General features: G+C 41.1%; 1 protein-coding gene across 2 annotated transcripts in view; it reads left to right on the top strand.

Annotated features, from left to right (window-relative positions):
- LOC139564686 (ER membrane protein complex subunit 2) overlaps nucleotides 1-27490 on the top strand; it is a 58340-nt gene that overhangs the window by 4785 nt on the left and 26065 nt on the right. For both annotated transcript variants that reach the window (XM_071384443.1, XM_071384444.1), the window contains exons 2-5: nucleotides 59-172; nucleotides 12727-12791; nucleotides 16274-16359; nucleotides 24048-24105. In XM_071384443.1, the coding sequence (XP_071240544.1) occupies nucleotides 59-172; nucleotides 12727-12791; nucleotides 16274-16359; nucleotides 24048-24105 (323 nt within the window). The remainder of the gene's footprint in view (nucleotides 1-58; nucleotides 173-12726; nucleotides 12792-16273; nucleotides 16360-24047; nucleotides 24106-27490) is intronic.

The raw sequence follows: 27490 nt of genomic DNA on the forward strand, positions 1-27490 counted from the left end.
CGTTGTGATATTTAGCAGGTTTTGATAATTGTAATGTTTTTGATAATTGTGTTCACAGAAATGAGAGACAAGCTGCGGAAGTGGAGGGAGGATAACCACAGAAACAGTGAGCAAATTGTGGATGTTGGTGAAGAATTGATAAATGAGCACGCGTCCAAACTTGGAGATGACAGTAAGTACATATGTATGAAATCAAGATTCACATCAGACCAATTTCTAGTGCTGCTGTAGTAGGCAGAATCTGTTTGTACACAATGATCCACAACACAATGATCCACAACACAATGATCCACAACACTAGCCATCCATCACAAGATGCTTGGGAGCCAAGGACTTGATTTGTACATTTGGTTCCATTCTTGATTTATTTTATTAATTGAAGAAAAAGTAGCATTATAATAGGAAGGATGTGAACTTTGATGTAAGCTAGACATATAGGTGATGGAGGTGTATAGTGTTTTCTGGCATCAAAGATATACACAAAGCCAACATTTACAGTTGTGCAGCATGTTCCATTTTGACTACATTTAGTGGCAGAAGGGGAAATTAATTAATATACTGTATTCTCAGTCTGGCAGAAAACATGCAAATACTACAATCTAAATTTTATATTGACTGCTTGCTATGGTTTGTAGTTTCTCTGCAACATGATTGCTAGAACAGGTTGTACACTAGGCCTATGACTGATTTGGTCTTGTCACAGTTCTCTGCTCATGAAAGCAAGGAAGGGCATCAATCTCTTAGAAAATGACTGGTTCTCCAATGGTGAATTAATTCAGTGTGGAATCAAGGAGTACCGATTTCCTTTGTACAGGCATAGAATAACAGGGAACCAACCTGCGCTCATAAGGATACTGCTGGAGATATGATTAGGCCTGTGTTATGCTGCGAAGACATTGAATACATGTAGTCCTGTTACTTAGAAAGAGAGCGACCATACACTTGTTAGCACCTTCCCGTTCAGTTTACACCTTTTTCACTGGTAGTCCAATGGGAGACTGTCCACTCAAGCGGTCATATAATGTATGCATCGTTTTTGATTGGTCAAAAAATAGTCACAACATTTAACAAGGCACACCTGTTAATTGAAATGCTTTCCAGGTGAAGCTGGTTGAGAGAATGCCAAGAGTGTGCAAAGCTGTCATCAAGGCAAAGGGTGGCTACTTTGAAGAATCTAAAATATATAATATATTTTGATTTGTTTAACACCTTTTTGGTTACTACATGATTCCATATGTGTTATTTCATAGTTTTGATGTCTTCACTATTATTCTACAATGTAGAAAATACGAAAAATAAAGAAAAACCTTGAATGAGTAGATGTGTCAACTTTTGACTGGTACTATATATACATACAGTGGGGCAAAAAAGTATTTAGTCAGCCACCAATTGTGCAGGTTCTCCCACTTAAAAAGATGAGAGAGGCCTGTAATTTTCATCATAGGTACACTTCAACTATGACAGACAAAATGAGAAAAAAAAATCCAGAAAATCACATTGTAGGATTTTTAATGAATTTATTTGCAAATTATGGTGGAAAATAAGTATTCAGACCCTTCACTCAGTACTTTGTTGAAGCACCTTGGGCAGCGATTACAGCATCAAGACTTTTTGGTTATGACGCTACAAGCTTGCCACACCTGTATTTGTGGAGTTTCTCCCATTCTTCTCTGCAGATCCTCTCAAGCTCTGTCAGGTCTCTCCAGAGATGCTTGATCGGGTTCAAGTCTGGGCTCTGGCTGGGCCACTCAAGGACATTCAGAGACTTGTCCCGAAGCCACTCCTGCATTGTCTTGGCTGTGTTCTTAGGGTCGTTGTCCCAGTCTGAGGTCCTGAGCGCTCTGGAGCAGGTTTTCATAAAGGATCTCTCAGTACTTTGCTCCTTTCATCTTTCTCTCGATCCTGACTAGTCTCTGCCAGGTTTCCTCCAGACGTGATGCTTGACATTCAGGCCAAAGACTTCGATCTTGGTTTCATCAGACCAGAGAATCTTGTTTCTCATGGTCTGAGAGTCTTTAGGTGCCTTTTGGCAAACTCCAAGCGAGCTGTCGTGCCTTTTACTGAGGACTGGCTTCCTCCTGGCCACTCTACCATAAAGGTCTGATTGGTGGAATGCTGCAGAGATGGTTGACCTTTTGCAAAGTTCTCCCATCTCCACAGAGGTACTCTGGAGCTCTGTCAGAGAGACCGGCCATGGGTGGGCCTTGGCAGGCGTAGGCCCACCCACTTGGCAGCCAGGCCCACCCACATGCAAGCCAGGCCCAGCCAATCAGCATGAGTTTTTCCCCACAAAAGGGCTTTATTACAGACAGAAATACTCCTCAGCAACCCCACCCCCCCTCAGACGATCCTGCAGGTAAATATGTTGGATGTTGAGGTCCTGGGCTGGCGTGGTTACACGTGGTGTGCGGTTGTGAGGCCGGAAGGACGAACTGCCAAATTTTCTAAAACAACTTTGGAGGCAGTTTATGGTAGAGAAATGAACATTCAATACTGTGGCAACAGCTCAAATGGACATTCTTGCAGTCAGCATACCAATTTCACGCTCCCTCAACTTGAGACATCTGTGGCGTTGTGACAAAACTGCACATTTTAGTGACCTTTTATTTTCCCCAAGCACAAGGTGCACCTGTGTAATGATCTTGCTGTTTAAGCAGCTTCTTGATATGCCACACCTGTCAGGTGGATGGATTATCTTGGCAAAGGAGAAATGTTTACTAACAGGGACATAAACACATTTGAAGAAATAAGCGTTTGTGTGTATGGAACATTTCTGGGATCATTTATTTCAGCTCATGAAACAACTTTACATGTTTTGTGTATATTTTGTTCAGTATATTTATCAGTCTTATGGCTTAGGGGTAGAAGCTGTTCAGGGTCCTGTTGGTTCCAGACTTGGTGCATCAGTACTGCTTGCCGTGCGGTAACATAGAATCTCTGGAATCTTGGACAATTTTTAGGGCCTTCCACTAACACCACCTGGTTTAGAGGTCCTGGATGGCAGTGAGCTCGGTCCCAGTGATGTACTGGGTCATACCCACTACCCTCTGTATTGCCTTGCGATCGGATGACAAGCAGTTGCCATACCAAGCTGTGATGCAGCCAGTCAAGATGCTCTCAATGGTGCAGCTGTAGAACTTTGAATATCTTTTCAGCCTCCTGAGGGGGAAGAGGCGTAGTCCTGCCCTCTTCACGACTGTGTTGGTTTGTGTGGACCATGATAGATCCTTAGTGATGTGGACACAGAGGAACTTTAAGCTCTCGACCCGCTCCGCTACAGCACCATCGATGTGAATGGTGGTGTGCTCAGCCCTCCATTTCCTGTAGTCCATGATCAGCTCCTTTATCTTGCGGACGTTGAGGGAGAGGTTTTTCTCCTGGCACCACACTTGACTTTTTCCACATTTTGTTGTTTTACAGTCTGAATTTAAAATAGATTAAATTGAGATTTTTGGTCACTGGCCTACACACAATAACCCATAATGTCAAAATGGAATTATGTTTTTCAAAATGTTTACAAATACAAATGTGAAGGTTGAAATGTCTTGAGCCTATAAGTATGCAACCCCTTTGTTATGGCAAGCCTAAATAAATTCAGGAATACATGTTTCCAAGATGGCGTGGCAGTTCAGTTTCTTGTTCTTGTAGTGTCCCGTGTATATATATATTTTTTTACCCTTCGTATATTTTTCATATTTTTAACCTCCGTTTCAACATAATCTCCTGCAACCCGCATCACCCAATGTGGTATGGATCTGCTTTTTTCTATACTATAGAACCAGAAACCCCAACAGCAGCTAGCCAGCTAACTAGCTACTAGCTAGTAGTCAGGTAGCCACTGCTACAGGCTCCTCCGTTGCGACATCCCCTGAAGGCCCATCCGCTAGCCTGCTAGCTGCGGTCCGCTAGCTGTCTAGAGTATATCGGACTGTTAGCTGAAGCCATTTTCTTGGGCTACAATACCTATTTTGCCAATTGACCTGGAACCTTTTACTGCCTACACGGAGCCCTGCCGATCCAACATGTCTGGTCTGCCGACGTAACCGTCCAAGGGGGCTACAACAGACTTCTTCCGTCACGACGTCCCCCTAAGGCCCTTCTTGCTAGCCCCAGCCTGCTAGCTGTCTGAATCGCCATGTCTCCAGCTCTCCTAGCTTCCCACTGGTCCCTATGATCACTCGGCTACGCATGCCTGTCTCGTCCATTGCTGTTTTGGTTAGTGATTATTGTCTTATTTCACTGTAGAGCCTTCAGCCCTGCTCAATATGCCTTAGCTAGCCCTTTTGTTTCACCTCCCACACATGTGGTGACCTCACCTGATCTAAATAGCCTTTACCTGGTCTAAATAACCTCACCTGGTCTAAATAGCCTGGTCTTATAGCCTTTAGCCGTACCCTTATCCTACTTCTCCTCTGATGTAGAGGTTAATCCAGGACCCGCAGTGCCTAGCTCCACTCCTACTCCCCAGGCGCTCTCATTTGTTGACTTCTGTAACTGTAAAAGCATTGGTTTCATGCATGTTAACATTAGAAGCCTCCTCCCTAAGTTTGTTTTACTCACTGCTTTAGCACACTCTGCCAACCCGGATGTCCTAGCCATGTCTGAATCCTGGCTTAGGAAGGCCACCAAAAATCCTGAAATTTCCATCCCTAACTATAACATTTTCCGACAAGATAGAACTGCCAAAGGGGGCGGAGTTGCAATCTACTGCAGAGATAGCCTGCAGAGTTCTGTCATACTATCCAGGTCTGTGCCCAAACAATTCGAGCTTCTGCTTCTAAAAATCCATCTTTCCAGAAATGAGTCTCTCACCGTTGCCGCTTGTTATAGACTACCTTCTGCCCCCAGCTGTGCCCTGGGCACCATATGTGAATTGATTGCCCCCCATCTATCTTCAGAGCTCATACTGTTAGGTGACCTAAACTGGGACATGCTTAACACCCTGGCCGTTATACTATCTAAGCTAGATGCCCTCAATCTCACACAAATTATCAATGAACCTACCAGGTACAACCCCAAATCTGTAAACACGGGCAGCCTCATAGATATCATCCTGACCAACCTGCCATCTAAATACACCTCTGCTGTTTTCAACCAGGATCTCAGCGATCACTGCCTCATTGCCTGCGTCCGTAATGGGTCTGTGGTCAAACGACCACCCCTCATCACTGTCAAACGCTCCCTAAAACACTTCAGCGAGCAGGCCTTTCTAATCAACCTGGCCTGGATATCCTGGAAGGATATTGACCTCATTCCGTCAGTAGAGGACGACTGGTTATTCTTTAAAAGTGCTTTCCTCACCATCTTAAATAAGCATGCCCCATTCAAAAAAAATGTAGAACCAGTACCAAATATAGCCCTTGGTTCACTCCAGACCTGACTGCCCTTGACCAGCACAAAAACATCCTGTGGCGTACTGCATTAGCATCAAATAGCCCCCGCGATATGCAACTTTTCAGGGAAGTTAGGAACCAATATACACAGTCAGGAAAGCAAAGGCTAGCTTTTTCAAACAGAAATTTGCATCCTGTAGCACAAACTCCAAAAAGTTCTGGGACACTGTAAAGTCCATGGTGAATAAGAGAACCTCCTCTCGGCTGCCCACTGCACTGAGGCTAGGAAACACTGTCACCACCGATAAATCCACGATAATTGAGAATTTAAATAACTATTTTTCCAAGGCTGGCCATGCTTTTCACCTGGCTACCCATACCCCGGTCAACAGCCCTGCACCCCCCACAGCAACTTGCCCAAACCTCCCCCATTTCTCCTTCACCCAAATCCAGATAGCTGATGTTCTGAAAGATTTGCAAAATCTGGACCCCTACAAATCAGCTGGGATAGACAATCTGGACCCTCTCTTTCTAAAGTTATCCTCTGCAATTGTTGCAACCCCTATTACTAGCCTGTTTAATCTCTCTTTCGTATCGTCTGAGATCCCCAAAGAGTGGAAAGCTGCCGCGGTCATCCCCCTCTTCAAAGGGGGAGACACTCTAGACCCAAACTGTTACAGACCTATATCTATTCTACCCTGCTTTTCTAAGGTCTTCGAAAGCCAAGTTAACCTGTTTGGGCTAGGGGGCAGCATTTTCACGTTCGGATGAAAAGCGTGCCCAGAGTAAACATCCTGCTACTCAGGCTCAGATGCTAATATATGCATATTATTAGTAGTATTGGATAGAAAACACTCTGAAGTTTCTAAAACTGTTTGAATGATGTCTGTGAGTATAACAGAACTCATGGCAAGTGAAAACCTGAAAGAAAATCCAACCAGGAAGTGGGAAATCTGAGGTTTGGAGTTTTTCAACTCATTGCCTATCGAATATACAGTGTCTATGGGGTCATATTGCACGTCCTAAGGCTTCCACTAGATGTCAACAGTCTTTAGAACCTTGTTTGAGGCTTCTACTGTGAAGTGGGTGCGAATGAGAGCTGATTGAGTAACAGGTCTGCCAGAGTGCCATGAGCTGATCACGCGTCCACACGTGAGAGCGACCTGAGTTTCATTGCAATTCTAAAGAGAAAGGAATTCTCCGGTTGGAACATTATTGAAGATTTATGTTAAAAACATCCTAAAGATTGATTCTATACATCGTTTGACATGTTTCTACGGACTGTAACGGAAATTTTTGACTTTTCGTCTGGACCTAGTGATCGCGCATCATGAATTTGGATTTGTGAACTCAAGGCACGAACAACAACGAGGTATTTGGACATAAATTGTGGACTTTCTCGAACTAAACAAACATTTATTGTGGAACTGGGATTCCTTGGAGTGCATTCTGATGAAGATCATCAAAGGTAAGTGAATATTTATAATGCTATTTCTGACTTCTGTTGACTCCACAACATGGCGGGTATCTGTTTGGCTTGTTTTGGCCTCTGAGCGCCGTACTCAGATTATTGCATGGTTTGCTTTTTCCGTAAAGCTTTTTTGAAATCTGACAAAGCGGTTGTATTAAGGAGAAGTATATCTATAATTCTGTGCATAATACTTGTATATTTTATTAATGTTTATTATGAGTATTTCTGTAAATTGATGTGCCTCTATGCAAATTCACGGGATGTTTTGGAGGCAAAGCCAAATGTAAACTGAGGTTTTTGGATATAAATATGAACTTGATTGAACAAAACATACATGTATTGTGTAACATGTTGTCCCGGGAGTGTCATCTGATGAAGAATATCAAAGGTTAGTGATTCATTTTACCTCTTTCTGCTTTTTGTGACTCTATTTGGTTGGAAAATGGCTGTATGCTTTCTGTGACTAGGTGCTGACCTAACATAATGATATGTTGTGCTTTCGCCGAACAGCCTTTTTGAAATCGGACAATGTGGTTGAATTAACGAGAAGTTTATCTTTAAAATGGTGTCTAATAATTGTATGTTTGAGGAATTTGAATTATGAGATTGCTGCTGTTTGAATTTCGCGCCCTGCAATTTCACTGGCTGTTGGCGAGGGGTTCCCCATTCCCTGACAGGTTAACAAACAGATCACCGACCATTTCGAATCACACCGTACCTTCTCCGCTCTGCAATCTGGTTTCCGAGCTGGTAATGGGTGCACCTCAGCAACGCTCAAGGTCCTAAATTCTATCATAACCGCCATCGATAAAAGAAAATACTGCAGCCGTATTCATCGACCTGGCCAAGGCTTTCGACTCTGTCAGTCACCACATTCTTATCGGCCAAGGCTTTCGACTCTGTCAGTCACCACATTCTTATCGGCAGACTGAACAGCCTTGGTTTCTCAAATGACTGCCTCGCCTGGTTCACCAACTACTTCTCTGACAGAGTTCAGTGTGTCAAATCGGAGGGCCTGTTGCCTTGACCTCTGGCAGTCTCTATGGGGGTGCCACAGGGTTCAACTCTCGGTCCGACTCTTTTCTCTGTATACATCAATGATGTCGCTCTTGCTGCTGGAGATTCTCTGATCCACCTCTACGCAAACAACACCATTCTGTATACTTCTGGCCCTTCTTTGGACACTCTTAACTAACCTCCAGGCGAGCTTCGCTCTTAAATGCAAGTAAAACTAAATGCATGCTCTTCAACCGATCGCTGCCCGACCTGCACACCTGGACGGTTCTGACTTAGAACATGTGGACAACTACAAATACCTAGGTGTCTGGTTAGACTGTAAACTCTCCTTCCAGGCTCACATTAAGCATCTCCAATCCAAAATTAAATCTAGAATCGACTTCCTATTTCGCAACAAAGCATCCTTCACTCATGCTGCCAAACATACCCTCGTAAAACTGACTATCCTCCCGATCCTTGACTTCGGCGATATCATTTATAAATAGCCTCCAACACTCTACTCAGCAAATTGGATGCAGTCTATCACAGTGCCATCCGTTTTGTCACCAAAGCCCCATATACTACCACCACTGTGACCTGTACGCTCTCGTTGGCTGGCCCTCGCTTCATACTCGTCGCCAAACCCACTGGCTCCAGGTCATCTACAAGTCTCTGCTAGGTAAAGCCCTGCCATATCTCAGCTCACTGGTCACCATAGCAGCACCCACCCGTACCACGCGCTCCAGCAGGTATATTTCACTGGTTACCACCAAAGCCTATTCCTCCTTTGGCCGCCTTTCCTTCCAGTTCTCTGTTGCCAATGACTGGAACGAATTGCAAAAATCACTAAAGCTGGAGACTCATCTCCCTCACTAACTTTAAACATCAGCTGTCAGAGCAGCTCACAGATCATTGCACTTGTACATAGCCCATCTGTAAATAGCCCATCCAACTACCTCATCCCCATATTATTATTTTTTCTCCTTTGCACCCCAGTATCTCTACTTGCACATTCATCTTCTACACATCTTTCACTCCAGTGTTTAATTGCTAAATTGTAATTGCTTCGCCACTACGGCCTATTTATTGCCTTACCTCCCTAATCTTACCTCATTTGCACACACTGTATATAGATTTTTTTCTATTGTGTTATTGACTGTACGTTTGTTTATTCGATGTGTAACTCTGTGTTGTTGTTTGTGTCGCACTGCTTTGCTTTATCTTGGCCAGGATGCAGTTGTAAATGAGAACTTGTTCTCACCTGGCCTACCTGGTTAAATTAAGGTGAAATAAAATAAAAAATATATTTTTTTTAAAGTCACATACAGTTGCAAGGAACATTTCTGAATAAATTGGTCATGACAAATTTGATCGTATCTTCATTTAAGTCACAACAATAGACAGAGTCTGCTAAAACTAATAACACACAAACAATTATACGTTTTCATGTCTTTATTGAACACACTGTGTAAACATTCACAGTGCAGGGTGGAAAAAGTATGTGAACCCTTAGATATAATAACAGGTTGACCCTCCTTTGTCAGCAGTAACCTCAACTAAACATTTTCTGTAGTTACAGATCAGACTTGCACAACGGTCTGGAGGAATTTTGGACCATTCCTCTTTACAAAACTGTTTCAGTTCAGCAATATTCTTGGGATGTCTGGTGTGAACCGCTCTCTTGAGGTCATGCCACAATATCTCAAACGGGTTGAGGTCAGGACTCTGACTGGGCCACTCCAGAAGGCATATTTTTATTATTTTGAAGCTATTCTGTTGTTTTACTTCTGTGTTTTGTGGTGTTGTACTGTTGCATCACCCAACTTCTGTTGAGTGTTAATTGGCGGACAGATAGCCTTTCATTCTCATGCAAAATGTCTTGATAAACTTCGGATTTTTTTTTTTTGTCGATGATAACTAGCTGTCCAGGCCCTGAGGCAGCAAATCAGCCCCAAACTATGATGCTCCCTCCACCATACTTTACAGTTGGGATGAGGTTTTGATGTTGGTGTGCTGTGCCTTTTTTTCTCCATACATAGTGTTGTGTTCCTTCCAAACAATTCTACTTTAGTTTCATCTGTCCACAGAATATTTTGCCAGTAGCGCTGTGGAACATTCAAGTGTTCTTTTGTGAACTGTGTGCAGCAATGTTGTTGTTTTTTAATTCAGGATAATTAACTTTATCCTGAATACAAAGTGTTATGTTGGGGGCAAATGCAATACAACACATTACTGAGTAACACTCCATATTTTCAAGCATAGTGGTGGCTGCATCACGTTATGGGAATGCTTGTAATCGTTAAGGCCTGGGGAGTTTTTCAGGAGAAAAATAAACAGAATGGAGCTAAGCACAGGCAAAATCCTAGATCAAAACCTGGCACAGTCTGCTTTCCACTGGGAGATGAATTCACCTTTCAGCAGGATAATAACCTAAAACACTTGCCAAATCTACACTGGAGTTGCTTACCAAGAGACAGTGAATGTTCCTGAGTGGCCGAGTTACAGTTTTGACTTAAACCTACTTGGAAATCTATGGCAAGATCTGAAAATGGTTGTTGAGCAATGATCAACAACCAATTTGACAGAGCTTGAAGAATTTTGAAAATAATAATTAGCAAATTTTGAGAAATCCAGGTGTGGAAAGCTCTTAGAGACTTACCCAGACATACTCACAGCTGTAATCTTTGCCAAAGGTGCTTCTACAAAGTATTGACTCAGGGGTGTGAATACGTATGTAAATGAGAGAGTTCTGTATTTATTTTCAATAAATTTGCAAGAATTTCAAAAAACATATTTTCACTTTATCGTTATGGGTTATTGTGTGTAGATGGGTGAGAAAAAAAATCTATTTAATCCATTTTGAATTTCGGCAGTAACACAACAAAATGTGGAATAATTCAAGGGTTATGATTAATTTGTGAAGGCACTAGTGTAGCCTGAAGACGTTCTTTTTAATCCAAAATAATAAATTCCCACCTCAAAAGGCAAACCGTATAGGCTAGTATCTTTAAAGCTGGAATCGGTTTGGTGAAACTGCCACGTTCGTTTGGGTTTTAACAACAAATAGTCACTTCAGACAATGTTGGAACAGAGGGGTATACTACAAAGCAGGATCAATAAGTTAGCCAGCTATCTTTGATAGGCAACCAGAAATACCTCATTTCTCGTTCATTAAAAAAGCTAAACTTAGATGTGTTTTATGTCCGTTGAATCAATTAGACCATGCCCATTTTAACTTTACATTTTTTGAAATCAGAATATTTAATCTCGTTAGCTGGCTAACTTCTTGATCCTACTTTGTAGTATACCCCTCAGCAGAATATGTACTGCGATGTATATATTTTTTTTTGCAACGATGCTGGACGTTCCTCTCCTCCGTTTCATCAACAAAACAAAAACAATAACAGTGGTGTTTCATCTTGTGCGAATTCCAGCTTTAATGTATCACACGTTCTCAGAAGCCCAGGCCTATTCAGTATTTTTAGTAGGCTTACCAATGTGACTCAACTTTTGAATTGAATGATGCAGAAGCTTGGTAAGCCTTTTCTTGATTAAAAAAGAACCCATATGTGATGGTTGGTAGCGGTACACTCAGTTTTGCCTTTAGGCTATATAATAGTCTGCTCCTTTCTCACTTGGTAGTCTTGCTGAACGACTCTGTGGAAGTCTCTTTTCCTCGTAGTCATTATGATTCATAGTCTTTAAAGAGCAGGGTAAACACTTAACACGCCCCGGTTTTATTGAAACCAGTTCTTAAATTGGCTGTGAAACAACATGGCAATTATCAAAACACGAGTTAGAATCATAAAAAGGAGAGAGAAACTCCAGGCGTTTGTTTGTTTTGGCATATCAGTTTTCTTGTTGAGTTGGGTTTTATTGTTCTTTCTCAATTAACAGTTAGACAGTGTTTGGCAGAGGACGTCTGGCGTGCTAGTCAAAACAGACTTGTCTGACATTTAGCATTAATTCCATTAATTCGATCCATTGGCCAAGACTATTATTAATCACTGTCTTTTACTGTTACAGTTGAATGATTGAATAAACATTGAATCTTTATTTCTAAGCCCCTGGATGAAATGTATCTGGCTATGTTGATAAGCCTTGTGAATAAGGCGTCACACCGTAACTGGTTAGAGTATCACAGCGAAATGAGGGGAAATGACATAATATTCTGCTGCCCTGGATAACAGCTGTGTAAGCTTTCTTTCTTTGTGCTGTTGGAAAAGCGTTGTCTTTTGTACGGAGTTGCCCAATATCTTATGAAGTTTAGAACATTTTCCATGAAGAACAACATCTTGGAATACCAGCAGAATTTGGTCTATGTAGCCTTAACTTGGTCAATGGTCATTCATCATGATTGATCCTCTAAGTTAAGTAGGTCTAATAGAGCGTTTTTTTGTTGTTGTATTGAGCTGTCCATCCAGTCCTTTAAATACATGGTTTTATTTCAATGCAGCATATATTGATGATCATTAATAATAAAAGTGTGAGGATTGAGGAGAGCAATTATACTTGAAAGCAATTCCCCAGGATTCAAGGGCTAATGGAGCAGACATTATTTTAGGACGGAATGGCGTTACGAGTTTCTGGGTTGATAGGAAACCATGCCAAGATAGCAGGCAGACATTATTTTCCCTGTTCAAGGTATTCTCATATGCAAATGCAGGTGAAAAGTTTGAAGTGAATGCCCACAGTTGAAAAGAAGCATGCTAGGAGAGCAGATGAGGCCTATTCCTGTTGAGGCATCACTTAGGGCCATCTCCTGTCCTTCCTATGATCCAGTAGAACAAGAAGAAAGCACCTTGTGTTACAGTCAGAACTAATACTGTAATACCAGTCTATATGTCAATTGATCATGTTTTGATGTTCACTTGACACTACTGGAATATTAAAACAGTGCCTTTTCTCTTTCTCTCCTGTGCCCAGTATGGATTATTTATGAGCAGGTGATGATAGCTGCGCTGGACTGCAGTCGGGATGATTTGGCTTGGGTAAGTGAACTACCGACAGCTGCCACACACGCCCAACGACCTCCAAAATCCATCTCTCACAGTCATTGCTACTTTGTCACCCCCGCTGCCAAATGTGAAAATATTTTTATTTGGCCAAAAATATTACCCCATCTGTCTGTACTTTGGAAAAACCATTTGCTGAGCAGTGTTGGAATAAGGGAGTGTAGAAAACTCACTATAGATGAACACAGTGTTAGTGTTAGCTGTAAACCTTTATGGAGTTTAACTCCCCCTTTCCTTGTTAATTCATCTGCCATCCCAGAGTTAATATGTTACAGATTGTGTTACTTAAAGTGCCTTCAGAAAGTATTCACACCCTTTGACTTTTTACACATTTTGTTGTTACAAGGTGGGATTAAAATGTATTGAATTGTCATGTTTTGTCAATGATCTACATACACAAAGTAATCTGTAAAGTCAGTGGAAGAAAAAGTACACAATTTGTAAAAGAATATATCTTGATTATATCCACCTAAGTCAATACATGTTAGAATCACCTTTGACAGTGATTAAAGCTGTGAGTCTTTTTTATGTAACCTTTATTTAACTAGGCAAGTCAGTTAAGAACACATTCTTATTTACAATGACGAGCTAGGAACAGTGGGTTAACTGCCTTGTTCAGAAGCAGAACAACAGATTTTTACCTCGTCAGCTCGGGGATTCGATCTAGCAACCTTTTGGTTACTGGCCCAACACTCTAACAACTAGGCTACCTGCCGCCCGTCTTTCTGGGTAAGTCTCTAAAAGCTTTGCACAGCTGGATTGCACAATATTTGCACATTATTATAAAAACACAAAAAAAACGAATCTCTGTCAAGTTGGTTGTTGATCATTGCTAGGCTAGGCTACTCAGGAACATTCAGTGTCATCTTGGTAAGCAACTCCAGTGTATATTTGGCCTTGTCTTTTAGGTTATTGTTCTGCCGAAAGGTGAATTTGTGTCCCTGTGTCTTTTGGAAAGCAGAATAAACCAGGGTTTCCTCTAGGATAAGGCCTGTGCTTAGCTCTATTCCCTTTATTTGTATCCCCCCCCAAAATTCCCTAGTCCTTGCCTAGGACAAGCATACCCATAACATGACTCCTGAATTTATTTAGGCTTGCCATAACAAAGGGATTGAATTACTTGACTCAAGACAATTTTGCATTTCATTTTTATTATTAATTTGTAAAAATTTCCCAAAACACGATTCCATTTTGACATTATGGAGTATTGTGTGTAGGCCAGTGACAAAAATCTAAATTTAAACCATTTTAAATTCAGTCTGTATCACAACAAGATGGGGGGGGGGGGTAAATCAAGGGGTGTGAATAGTTTCTGAAGGCACTGATTTTTCCTCCTACGTATTTTTTGATTGAACAACATAAAGCATACAGGAGAGCGATTGATACAAAAGCATGATCATTTTATATATATTTTTTAATGTCCCTTGTACATCAAATACATGGTTTTTATTTCTATGCCGCACATATTGATTATTCTTAATAATACAAGTGTGAGGCTTGAGGAGAGAAATTATACTCTAAGGATTAAAGGGCTTTATGAAAATGTATTACATTTAATATGACGAGAGCAAAAAGTTAAGACCACCACACTTTTCTAATATAACATTGGGAATTTAAAACCACAGTTATTTCTAATTTGTTTTTTATCCAGTTTATTTTTAAGATCTGATTTTGCAAATCCAGCACGTGATAGAATGAGATTATTCTGTTTTACTCATTTTAGGACTGAATCGTAATTTAGTGAGTTATGGGTTTCTGGGTGGATGACAAACCATGCCTAGATAGCAAACAGACATTGTTTTAGGACCGAATGGTGACTGAGCGGGTTATGAGTTTCTGGGTTGATAGGAAACCATGCCTAGATAGCAGAAAATCATCATTTTCCTGTTCAAGGTATTCTCATATGCAAATGCAGGTGAAAAGTTTGAAGTGAATGCCCACAGTTGAAAAGAAGCATGCTAGGAGAGTAGATGAGGCCTATTCCTGTTGAGGCATCACTTAGGGCCATCTCCTGTCCTTCCTATGATCCAGTAGAACAAGAAGAAAGCACCTAGTGTTACAGTCAGAACTAATACTGTATTAACAGTCAATGTATCATGTTTTGATGTTCCAATACGTTTTGGATTGGAATTCAATCAAATCTGCATTGTGGATTATAACATTGTTCCTGCTTATTTTGATTTGAATCAAAAGGTGCATTTTCACTGCAAAGAGCAGGAACCAATGTCATTACCCTGTGCGTTTGGATTGGAATTCAATCAAATTTGCGTTGGGGAAATATAACATTGTTCTTGCTTAGTTTGATTTAAATCAAAACGTGCATTTTCACTGCAAAGAACAGGAACCTATGGCATTTTCCCACTGTTCTGGACTGATTTGAACAGGCTAAATGTACTATTGAAGCCTAGTTAATGTCCTGTCAGTTTTGCTCATACCTGCTTAAAATTGAGTGTTACATAAAAATAAAAATAAAGTGTTTTATGGGTGATGGTGAAATAGTATATGAGGATGTTTTGCAAGGATTCCCTATGCATTGCAAAGAATATTGGAGAAGACAAAACGAGATTACGTAAAGTTGTCCAATCACCTGCTCCCAGTGAGAAAGACCACGACTGTAGCTGGATAGGTCAAATGATCCGGGCTGCGGAACAGATTTTCCATCTCATCCAGGATATCGTTGGACGTGGCGATAACCATTCCTCACCTCTGCCATGAGTGTGTGAAAAAACAAACTCCAGTTCCCTCATAGGAACGGGAGGGGGAAAAACTCACCGTAAAGAGCATCCTGCCTCTCCTTTTTATAGTAGCAAGTGGTGAATTGTGGGTAGCCACAAGCCAACATGATCTTCAACCACGTCAACTGCTGATTTTCACATAATTTCTTCAGGACTGTGTTGTTGATCTTTTATCACGGATCCCATGAATGGAAACCAACTATCTCAATTGTCTGGGCGGACTGGATTGCATCATAAAAAAAACCACAAAAAACCCCCCACTGCATATGACATTTCAAAACCATTAATGTTTTACATGGATACAGTATATTTGTTTGTGTTTAAAGGGGCAGTGCGGTCAAAAATCGATTTTCTTTTTTTGTATGATATTTCCACACTGAGGTTGAAAAAACACTCAAATTGTGAATTTATGATAATGCCCTTTTAGTGTAAGAGCTTTTTGAAAAAAACTCCTGGAATGTCAGCCTTTTCAGTATGGAGTTTTTCCCCACAGCATGACAAAATCTGATCTGATTATTCTGAACAATGACCAGTTGCTGGTGTTGAACTTTTGTGACATTGTTTGAACAAAAAAAGTGATCACAGAGTGATAATTTGCGGTGATTTAAAAATACAATTACAAAGACTGCATGGGGGGCTTTAAGTAGTTGAAAGTGTACGCTTGTAACATGTTGCAGCCAGCCAACTCTAATTGCACCTCCCTTCTGCCCACTTCCCTTGCAGACTTGTCTACAGGAACTGAAGAGGCAGTTTCCAGGTAGCCAACGAGTGAAGCGATTAGCAGGCATGCGGCTGGAGGCTTTGGAAAAGTAAGCTTCAGAGTCTCTCACTGTAACATGACCGAAAGACTAAAGGGTAAATCCATTTGAGTTCAATCACTTTTTGACAGCATCCCTTTTGATTTGAACGAAACCTTCCATACATACAGTTGAAGTCGGAAGTTTACATATACTTAGGTTGGAGTCATTAAACTAGTTTTTCAACCACTCAACAAATTTCTTGTTAACAAACTATAGCTTTGGCAAGTCGGTTAGGACATCTACTTTGTGCATGACACAAGTACATTTTCCAACAATTGATTACAGACTTTTTCACTTATAACTCACTGTATCACAATTCCAGTGGGTCAGAAGTTTACATACACTAAGTTGACTGTGCCTTTAAACAGTTTGAAAAATTCCAGAAAATGATGTCATGGCTTTAGAAGCTTCTGATAGGCTAATTGACATCATTTGAGTCAATTGGAGGTGTATCTGTGGATGTATTTCAAGGCCTACCTTCAAACTCTTTGCTTGACATCATGGGAAATCAAAATAAATCAGCCAAGACCTCAGAAAAAGAATTGTAGACCTCCAGAAGTCTGGTTCATCCTTGGGAGCAATTTCCAAATACCTGAAGGTACCATGTTCATCTGTACAAACAATGCTACGCAAGTATAAACACCATGGGACCACGCAGCCGTCATACCGCTCAGGAAGGAGACGTGTTCTGTCTCCTAGAGATGAACGTACTTTGGTGTGAAAAGTGCAAATCAATCCCAGAACAACAGCGAAGGACCATGTGAGGATGCTGGAGGAAACAGGTGCAAAAGTATTTATATCCACAGTAAAACGAGTCCTATATCGACATAACCTGAAAGGCCGCTCAGCAAGGAAGAAGCCACTGCTCCAAAACCGCCATAAAAAACCAGGCTACGGTTTGCAACTGCACATGGGGCAAAGATCGTACAGTTTGGAGAAATGTCCTCTGGTCTGATGAATCAAAAATAGAGATGTTTGGCCATAATGACCATCGTTATGCTTGGAGGAAAAAGGGGGAGACTTGCAAGCTGAAGAACACCATCCCAACCGTGAAGCACGGGGGTGGCAGCATCATGTTGTGGGGGTGCTTTGCTGCAGGAGGGACTGGTGCACTTCACAAAATAGATGGCATCATGAGGAAGAACAATTATGTGGATATATTGAAGCAACATCTCAAGACATCAGTCAGGAAGTTAAAGCTTGGTTGCAAGTTGGTCTTTCCAAATGGACATTGACTCCAAGCATACTTCCAAAGTTGTGGCAAAATGGCTTAAGGACAACAAAGTCAAGGTATTGGAGTGGCCATCACAAAGCCCTGACTTCAGTCCTATAGAAAACATGTGGGCAGAACTGAAAAAGCGTGTGCGAGCAAGGAGGCCTACAAACCTGACTCAGTTACACCAGCTCTGTCAGGAGGAATGGGCCAAAATTCACCCAACTTATTGTGGGAAGCTTTTGGAAGGCTACCCGAAAAGTTTGACCCAAGTTAAACAATTTAAAGGCAATGCTACCAAATACTAATTGAGTATGTAAACTTCTGACCCACTGGGAATGTGATTAAATAAATAAAAGCTGAAATAAATAATTATCCTTACTATTATTCTGACATTTCACATTCTTAAAATAAAGTGGTGATCCTAACTGACCTAAGACAGGGAATTTTTACTAGGATTAAATGTCAGGAATTGTGAAAAACTGAGTTTAAATGTATTTGGCTATGGTGTATGTAAACTTCCGACTTCAACTGTGTTTGCCCATTGCAGAAGTGCTCAGAAAGTGACTTTGGACATGAATGCCAAAACATTCAAGAGATAAAGGTGCTCGGTTGAATGCATTCAGTTGTTCAACTGACTAGGTATCCCCTTTCCCTTTCATTTCCCTTTCAAAGTTGACCCATTGAGACATCCATGTCTTCATCACTGGAAAAGAAAAACAGTTGAGATTTATAGAATTTAAAAGCTTACAACCAGGGTTGTCAAACTATTTTATAATGATAAAAAAAAAAAAATGCTAGAGGCATCACTACAGACACCCTGGTTCAAATCCAGGCTGTATCACAACCGGCCATGATTGGGAGTCCCATAGGGCGACGCACAATTGGCCCAGCATCGTCCGGGTTTTGCCGGTGTAGGCCGTCATTGTAAATAAGTATTTGTTCTGAACTGACTTGCCTAGTGAAATAAAGGTTAAATAAAAACCCTATTTTACATTATCTAAGGTTTTTGTGTTGTCACGCCATCAGTTGAGAGACAACATTCTCTTGAACACAGGTTGGTTGTCATGTTTTGGCTGATAAATGTACTAAAATGGGATTAACATTTAAACTTTCAAATGGTACCACAAAGATGGTTGGAGTTCCACACATCAGAGAATGTTGAGTTGAATTGGAATATGTTATTTTAAATTATACTGTCAATCCTCCATAAGAAACCTATTGGAATCATAGAAGTGTAGATACTGTAATAGAAAAGGCATGAGTTTCGCTGGTGGGTGGACCCGTGGTCATATTTGTGGCAGTAATTAGAAATAAAAATGTCAATTCATTTGACATTTCGATGATGTACTGGCTAAATTGCAGTAGTCTGAAGGGATTTGTCCATTATATGAATTATATTGCTATGCTTGAAATAACACTAGGGCTGTCCCCTACAAAAAAATGCGTTTTATTTATAAAAAAAAAAAAATGTTAACGTGTATTTTTCCATATAGACACACCCTATAATAAAATCAACTATATGTACTGTGCTTGTCTGATGCTTTAACCCTTCACACTCGTACCCGTATACGGGTTTAAAATGGAAGATTCGGGCACTAATAAGCTCCTAAATTGGAACGTAGTGGCTGTACAGTAACATGCTAGAGCTCTGACTGACAGCCGTTCTGAATTTGAGCACCGCGCACGACAAGAAGTTGCCCCTTCCCTCCCAGTAATTGGGCAACTTTTGCAAAAGAATGTGTTGTGTGAGGGAGAGAAATGCTATAAATTAAGATGAGACATTGAAGATTATAATAAATACCTCATTGTTGTCATACAAGCTAGCCAAACACCCGTCAGTCCAAATGTGCACTTCACGTTTCCAAATCTTAAAACTCATGTCATATACAATGTCAACATTTGTGATCACTATGTTTGATGTAGAGGGTTACAAGATGACATGGCTTGTTCTGAACAGAATGAGCCTATGTTTGTTGTGAAGAAAATTTTCAGCGGTATGCCGTTTTACGGTATACCGAAACCTCTGTACTTTTTCGATACTATAACATGAAAAACGGTTAGGTACTAGAATTGTTGTTACTTTCGGTACTTCTGGCCTTCGCAGATTCTAACATTTACGCTCTGGAAGTTGCCGGTAATGGGCTACACGATAAGTCTTGTTTGAACTATATTTGAGAAGGCCAAGTGAAAATGAAGAGTTATGTTGTTTAACATGCAAACCAGGATTGCGCCAATTCAACAGCGCACCGAAGATGGTTTCAGAACGGCAGAGAGCGACCGCTGTCCAATGCGGGAGAAAGCGCTCAGTGAAGATTCAGTTCATCACCTTGGATAGCTCCACTGCAGCGGCCACTGACAAGCATATACAATCTGCCAACTAGAATCTGCAACTAGAAAAACAAAGTAGGCTAATTTACTGTTTTCAAGTGTTATGTCTTGTTCGTTGTCCAACTATGGTAAGCTGTTTGCAGGTTTTGCATTCCTCTTTTTTGGCGTCATCCTTAACTACAATGAAATGCTGCCGTACTGCAGACTTTTAAAATATATTTTGTCTTAAGTAGGCCTAATAGAGCCCCACAATGGAGGTGTCATAATACCCATAAAACCTAGCGGTCAAATGGGGAAATGGTTTCCAACATTCATTTTTTCCATAGGAACTTTTTTTAACACTTAAAATAGGGGCTGTCTTTAGTGTAGGCTTTACCCTGGCGTGACGTTTTGATAACTATGTAAATCTCTCGGACAAGTTGACTTTTATCAATATATTCGGCTCTATTTCCACAAATAAAATTTATTGAACGCTTGAATCATGGGTTTTTGATGTTTTTTTGTTTGTTTTACATATAGCCTACAGTAACATCAACTAATGAAAATTATTATTATAATAAAATAAAAAATCTGTTACCTATTCTGTTACCATTTGTTTTTCAACAGGACAATGACCTAACACACCTCCAGGCTGTGTAAGGGCTATTTAACCAAGAAGGAGAGTGATGGAGTGCTGCGTCAGATGACCTGGCCTCCACAATCACCTGACCTCAACCCAATTGAGATGGTTTGGGATGAGTTGGACCGCAGAGTGAAGGAAAAGCAGTCAATAAGTGCTCAGCATATGTGGGAACTCCTTCAAGACTTTTGGAAAATAATTCCAGGTGAAGCTGGTTGAGAGAATGCCGAGAGTGTGCAAAGCTGTCATGAAGGCAAAGGGTGGCTACTTTGAAGAATCAAAAATATAAAATATATTTAGGTTTGTTTAACAATAGGACAACAGTCTCGATAGCACTTCACCAATCTGGACTTTATGAGGAGAGTGGCCAGACGTAAGCCACTCCAGAGGAAAAAGCACAAGACTGCATGCCTGGACTTTGCAAAAAGGCACATGAGAGAGGATAAGGCAGCATCATGCTATGGGGATTCTTTTCAGTGGCAGGGACTGGGAGACTGGTAAGGGTAGAGGGAACAATTAAGGGAGCCAAATACAGGCAAATCCTTGATGAGAACCTGCTTTAGAGTGCAAACGACCTTAGACTGTGGCAAAGATTTATATTCCAACAGGACAATGGCCCTAAGCATACAGCCAAAGCAACGCTGGAATGGCTTCAGAACAAGAATGTGAAAGTCCTTAAGTGTCCCAGCCAAAGCCCAGACTTGAATCCCATTTGAGAATCTGTGGAAATACTTGAAGATTGCTGTTCACTGCCGCTCCCGATCTAACTTAACAGAACTTGAGAGAATCTGCAAGAAAGAATGGTAAAAAAAATCCAGATGTGCAAAGCTGATAGACATACCCAAGACGACTTAAAGCTGTAATCGCCGCTCAAAGGTGCTTCTACAAAGTATTGACTGTGATATTTCTGTATTTCATTTTCAGTCAGTTTGCAAAAATGTCTAAAAACACGTTTTCACTTTGTCATTATGTGTTATTGTGTGTAGATGGGTGAGAAATCGATTTAATCCATGTTGAATTCACAACAAAACAACAAAATGTGGAATAAGTCAAGGAGTATGAATACTTTCTGAAGGCACTGGATGTCTTCGAGCAATGGTTCCCAACCTTTTTCACTTACTGAACCAACAATTGCATGTTTCTCTGCCCGCAGTAACCCTGAATTACACCCCCCCCCATGTGCATTTTATCAGTAACCCTATGGTCTCATGGTTCTTCTCAAGTACCCCCTGTGGATAGGCCAATTACCCCCAGGGGTCCTAGTACCCCTGGTTGGGAACCACTGTCTTAGAGTGATTGACAGTGCCATCCCCTCGGCCTCTGCAATGGATCAGTCCGCTGAGACAGGCACAGGTCAGACATGTGTCTCGTGTGCCATCAAAAAAGGTAAACAATTTACGACCGCATGACTAAAAATATCTCTGTCGACCAACAGCCTATAGACCAAACAATTGACCTGTCGACTAAATGGGGTCAGCCCTAAATGGCACTCACCCTGTATTCAAGAGCATGTTGTGTCTCAACCGATGGCGGGCACAACACAAAAACCTCAGATGTGAAATAGGGTCTAAGCTACAACATATGCGAATATGCAAGGAAATCTGAAGTTTGTGTTTTTAGACAATTGACGTTAAAGGTTTTATTTATTTTTATTATAAAACCTTTTTTTCAATAAATAATTAAAGTTTGACCACTTTTTGTAAGCTTTTAAATTCTCAAACTCAACCGTTGATCTTTTCCAGTGATGAAGACATGGATGTCGCATGGTATGGAAAATGGTTGCACTTTGAGCACCTTTATCTTCTGAATGTTTTGGCATTCAGGTCCAAAAAGTCACTTTCTGACCACTTTTTCCAAGGGCAAACGTATGGAAAGTTTAGTTTTAATCAAAAGGGATGCTGTCAAAAAGTGATTGAATTAAACAGAATTTACCCTATAGGCCCATGGTAAAGGGGGGTGGGGTTTACTGTAGATCCTAAGTGGTACGATGGTCTGTGTGTGTGTGTGGTGGGCTCTCTGTTTGTGTTGGAAACAACCATTCCACTGGCAAAAAGGGGGAGAAAAAATAAGTGAATGTTTCAGTGCTCGGCCCTAGCCTGAGCGAGGGATTCCCCAGGAAGGAAGTGGTTTGCTCCCACTGCTATTCTGGGGGTCCCTCAATCTTCAGTTTTTTCAATTTTTTTCATTCTCTTGTGCTTTTCGTCTCCGAGCCGAGAGGCGAGGCCTTGCCTGCCGGTAAACATTGACACGCCGCCACAGTTTCAGCTTTGTTTCTTCTAAGCACGGTTTATTTTTAAATCTGCAAATGTGATTCATAAAAACAGAAAGGGTACAAGATAAACAGAGTATTTTGGACTGGAACTGGAGTAAGGGTAATTCCATCTGTTTACCACCCCTGATCACCATGACTCGTTTATCGGTTATGTAAGAGTTGATGTGATAATTGAGAATGATTGCTCCTGCACTGTCAGATTAAATAAATGGCACACTGGCCTCTAATTGGCTTCAGGCGGAAGTACACTGGAATGAAACGGCTTCAAACAACTAACTATCCCCCACCCCCGACACACACACACACACACACACACACACACACACACACACACACACACACACACACACACACACACACACACACACTGTGTCTCATTGAGCCCACCACCCAGTAAATAAAGCATATCAAAGTGGCTCAGGAGTGGTTGCCTGGTGCCATCTGAAATCTCCCAGAGTGCAGTTGAGTAGTAAAGTGGATGTGAGGGAAGGAGTGGCACTGGAAGTGGGGCTGCTCACTGCTAATGGGAAACAGAGTTGCTTCTGTTGTAGGTTGTGGTGGGCAGAACAGGTTTTGATCATGGAGCCCCGGCTTTTTGGCCGCTAAACCGTTAGCATTGCACTTCGCCTCTAATAAAAAAAACAAGTTCAAAATCATCCCTGCGGGCCCATGATTTGACATGACAAGTGAAGTGAACACGCCTCCCCACCTCCCTGTTGCCAGGAAATTTCTGCATGGTTTGATATTTACAGTTCATAACTCACTCATTTTAAACAGAATCGTATGGATTCCCCCTTTTGCCTCGTAACTTTAAAACACACATTGTGTTGAATATAACTCTGATCAGACTTGTATGTAATGGAAGGTAGCCTATTATTCTATACGGCTCAAAAGAAAGGCCTTTAAAAACGAAACTGAACAGATTGATTCGATTCACCTTTAAACAAATCAAAGGCTATAATTGTGTGTACACTCTTCAAATCAGTGTGCTTCCCTGCTCTTATGTACTGGTTTCTTAACTCATTGTTAAGTGGCGTAAGCCTCTCACAACGCAGGCTATTTGAGCAGCAACAGTAATGACTGTTCCTCTTTTAGATCACTGCTGATTTTGGCAAGGGTTCACGGTGTAACCATAGAGACCGGCTGCATTGTGTACAGAAACTTGATTGCCTTGAACTCTGTTTGATTTCCCCACCACCTAATTTGTCTTGACTGGTGAGTCCTTTTTTTTCTTCTCTTCTCTTCTCTTCTGCCTTTTGAAGGTACGAGGATGCCAGCAAGCAGTATGATTCAATACTGCAAGACGATCCCACCAATACGGTAAGTGAGGAGAAACACACACTTATTCTTATTTTGTTACAGTTGTTGTCCAAACTTTTTGGACAGCTTTTGAATCTGCTGTAAAGTTTTGGTATTAGTGGTGCGAGTTTGCTTAGTTAAACTCCCCTTGGCCTTTTTGACCTCAACCACATTGCTGATCAGGCTCTCACCCACACAAATGACAAGTGTTTGAGGGAGGGGGGGGGGTAGTGGTTCATGGTCTAAGGCAGAGTTGGACATGTTGGGTGGAACTAAGGCTAAACTAAATGCCTGCTCTTTGAAGACGGTGATATATAGGTAGTTCTTAGACCCCTTCTGGGGTGAGCAGGACTGTGCTTCTGTATTACGTCCTCCATTACCGTCGTGAAAATGCTCATCAGTCCGAGTACGTTTTCATAATTTAGTGGTATTAAATTGGCGCCTGTGTATTTTCGTTAGTCATCATGTACATTATTTATCACACGCACACAGCATACATAACCTTGTTTGAGGAGCGGAATAGCCAATCACCTGTAAAACGAGAGTAGCTCCTCAGAAAGCTGGTACTGGAGTGAAACCAGGGAGATCGTTCAAGTTTGACTTCTAAATTGGACGTCTATCCATGTCTTTGGGGCAACAGTGAGCGCTATTACCATGTTGTTTTGGTTTTGCTAGGGTGTTGTGGACGGGGATGGGGGATGTGCTAATCCCAAGACTCTGGATTAGAAGGTTCTGTGTTCTATCCCAGTGGTGGACACAAAACAAAAAAAAAATGTATTTTTTATGGTTTCGTTTTAGCCCTTTCCCAAACTTTAACCCTTACCTGTTCCATTCGGGAATGAGTGCCTAAACATAATCCTTCTAAATTTGACATTTGAAGAAATGGAACAATACAGAACAGCAGGATCAACCCAAGGTGTCAAAAGCACTTTGAAATGTAACGTTTGGAGCAACTTCGAAATTTGGTGTTTGGAGAAACGTGGATAAACGTTTAATTCTGCACTGAGACTGCGAGAGCTTGAGTCAAACATGCTTTTGTAAGCCAACGGCTGCGATTTTGATGGCTATGATTAAAAAGAGCTAATATTTTTGTTAATCTCAACAAATAATTAAAACGCGCCTCCCTTTCGTCATTTGAGTGCATAGGCTCTAGTCACCGGTAGACAGGTTATCAGCGCATCACCCACCATTTTGCAATGTAAGCATGAGGCAGTGTAATTGTTTGAAACCTGAACGGTTTACTTCACTTCAAATAATGAGGCAAAGTAGCCTAGTCGCCAAAATCCATCCATAGAAACGTGGAAGCAATTATTTTGACTTCCTCGTGCCATTAAACAGCATTTCTCTCCTGTTCTATTGGTTTTCATAACTTTCTTTTGTTGTCCAGAAGCCAGACACCATCCTAGTTGTTGCTATTAGAGTCCCCCTCGTTCTATCTTTCGAACTGAGATTTTCATCTGTCACATGTGGAACCGCTTGCGTTAGGTGTGCTGTTTAGAACGGGGTTTTCCGCAAATTGAATTTAGAAAATGCAGTTTTATTAGCTGCTTCATTACTGGAGTCCCATGTTTAATAATAGGCTATAGCCTTTTGACTGAAAGATGATAGGCTTGCTATTGTTGCATGGTTCTCTTAATGAAAAAGTTCAATTTCTTGTATGCATGCATAGTATTTTCTGTTAGTCACAATTTTACTGTTGGGGTCGGTTAGTCGACAGCAGAATTGATCGAAATGTGCATCCCTCCTTCAGGTGCAAAGCCCAGCGTTCATTTCTAAACAGTAGAAACAGATACAGGGAGCCGTTTGACTTTTACTCAAGTTCTTGTTATATTATATCTTAGGCCCATGCACAGTGCACTGTGAGATTTGTAGAGCATCTGGGCTCTGACAAGGCTGCTACTTTCCCACTATCTTGATCGCCACTTGCTGTATCAGTTCTATCCATATGTTGTCTTTTGTGTGTCATATGTATAACTGTCTATCTGCCAATTAGTCTGCATTATCATAGTGATGTAGCGAAACTGTTTTTCCCACAAAAACAATACCAACAAATGCAACGTTCTGGTTTACACAGCAGTTAAACTAAATGGGTATAGCCTTTAGATATACACAATTGTTGCCTTAAGTTCCATACAGTCTTCTCTCAATTTATATTGAATTTCGGCTGAATGACTTGCAAGACCATGTCTATCCAGTGTTCTGCCAATCCCTGACCACCAACCCAAAACACATTGTACCTGCTGTTAATTGTTTCCATAAGGACATGTGGCCACGCAAGAAAATACATGTTTTAAAGGGTTTTCAAAAGAAACCATGACCTTATTTGTTTTGGCAGTCGTCCTGTAGACGTTCAACAAGCTTCTGCGTTGCCCCCGACACATGGACTTGCTTAGATATATTAAACATTTTCTCTTGGCTGGCAAAGTGTGAGAGACGAAGCATCAACATTTGTTCTTTGGACACCATGTGAGGATTCTGCACCTCAGCGACTGTCTGTTTCAAACAAACGGAGGCCTTGCTGACAAAATCAATAAACTTGGGTATGCTCTGATGCAGTCACCTCCCCTTCTTTCTGGTGTGGAAGAATTGCCCCCTCATCTCTATCGGTTCCCTGGAGTGTAACTGTCTGCTCCCCCCCGTTCAGACCCCTTTACACCTTCTTCACTTTGTCATTTACCGTCATTCTTTATTTTACTCTGTTTCTGTTGGACAAAACCAGTCACACTGTCCGTTCTACTATTAAAATGAGAGATCTATTTGTTTTACACAGGTTAGATCCACCATGTCCTATTTCAATTATAAGCACATTGAATACTCTGTCATGGAAGACAAGGCAGGTGGTGGGAAGGGGGAGCGCAAGTTAGTTTGTATAGGCCGTGATGCCTCCAGAGCAACTGATTTTGGTCGTGAAGTTGCCAGTGTAGGCACTTCCACAACCTCAGCAATAAATATACTGAACAAAAATATAAACGCGACATGTAAATTGTTGGTTTCACGAGCTGAAATAAAAGGTCCCAGAAATGTTCCATACGCACAAAAAGCTTATTTCTTTCCAATGTGTTGACATCCCTGTTAGTGAGCATTTCTCCTTTGCCTAGATAATACATCAACCTGACAGGTATGGCATATCAAGAATCTGATTAAACAGCATGATCATTACAATAAAAGGCCACTCTACAATGTGCAGTTTTGTCACACAACACAATGCCACATATGTCTCAAAATGTGACACAGTGTGTCAATGATAACACATTTGTGTAGGAAATGAAGAAAATTTTTAAAATTAGGTTTGGGATGTATCCAAATTGTCATACCTTTTTTATACCGACCTTGTGCCTTACAATCCGAAGGTTAGCCATGCTAATAACTACATGTAAAATCTCATAGAGAATAGTAACTAAATGCT

Source organism: Salvelinus alpinus, chromosome 35, assembly GCF_045679555.1.
Source record: "Salvelinus alpinus chromosome 35, SLU_Salpinus.1, whole genome shotgun sequence".
Taxonomy (NCBI): domain Eukaryota; kingdom Metazoa; phylum Chordata; class Actinopteri; order Salmoniformes; family Salmonidae; genus Salvelinus; species Salvelinus alpinus.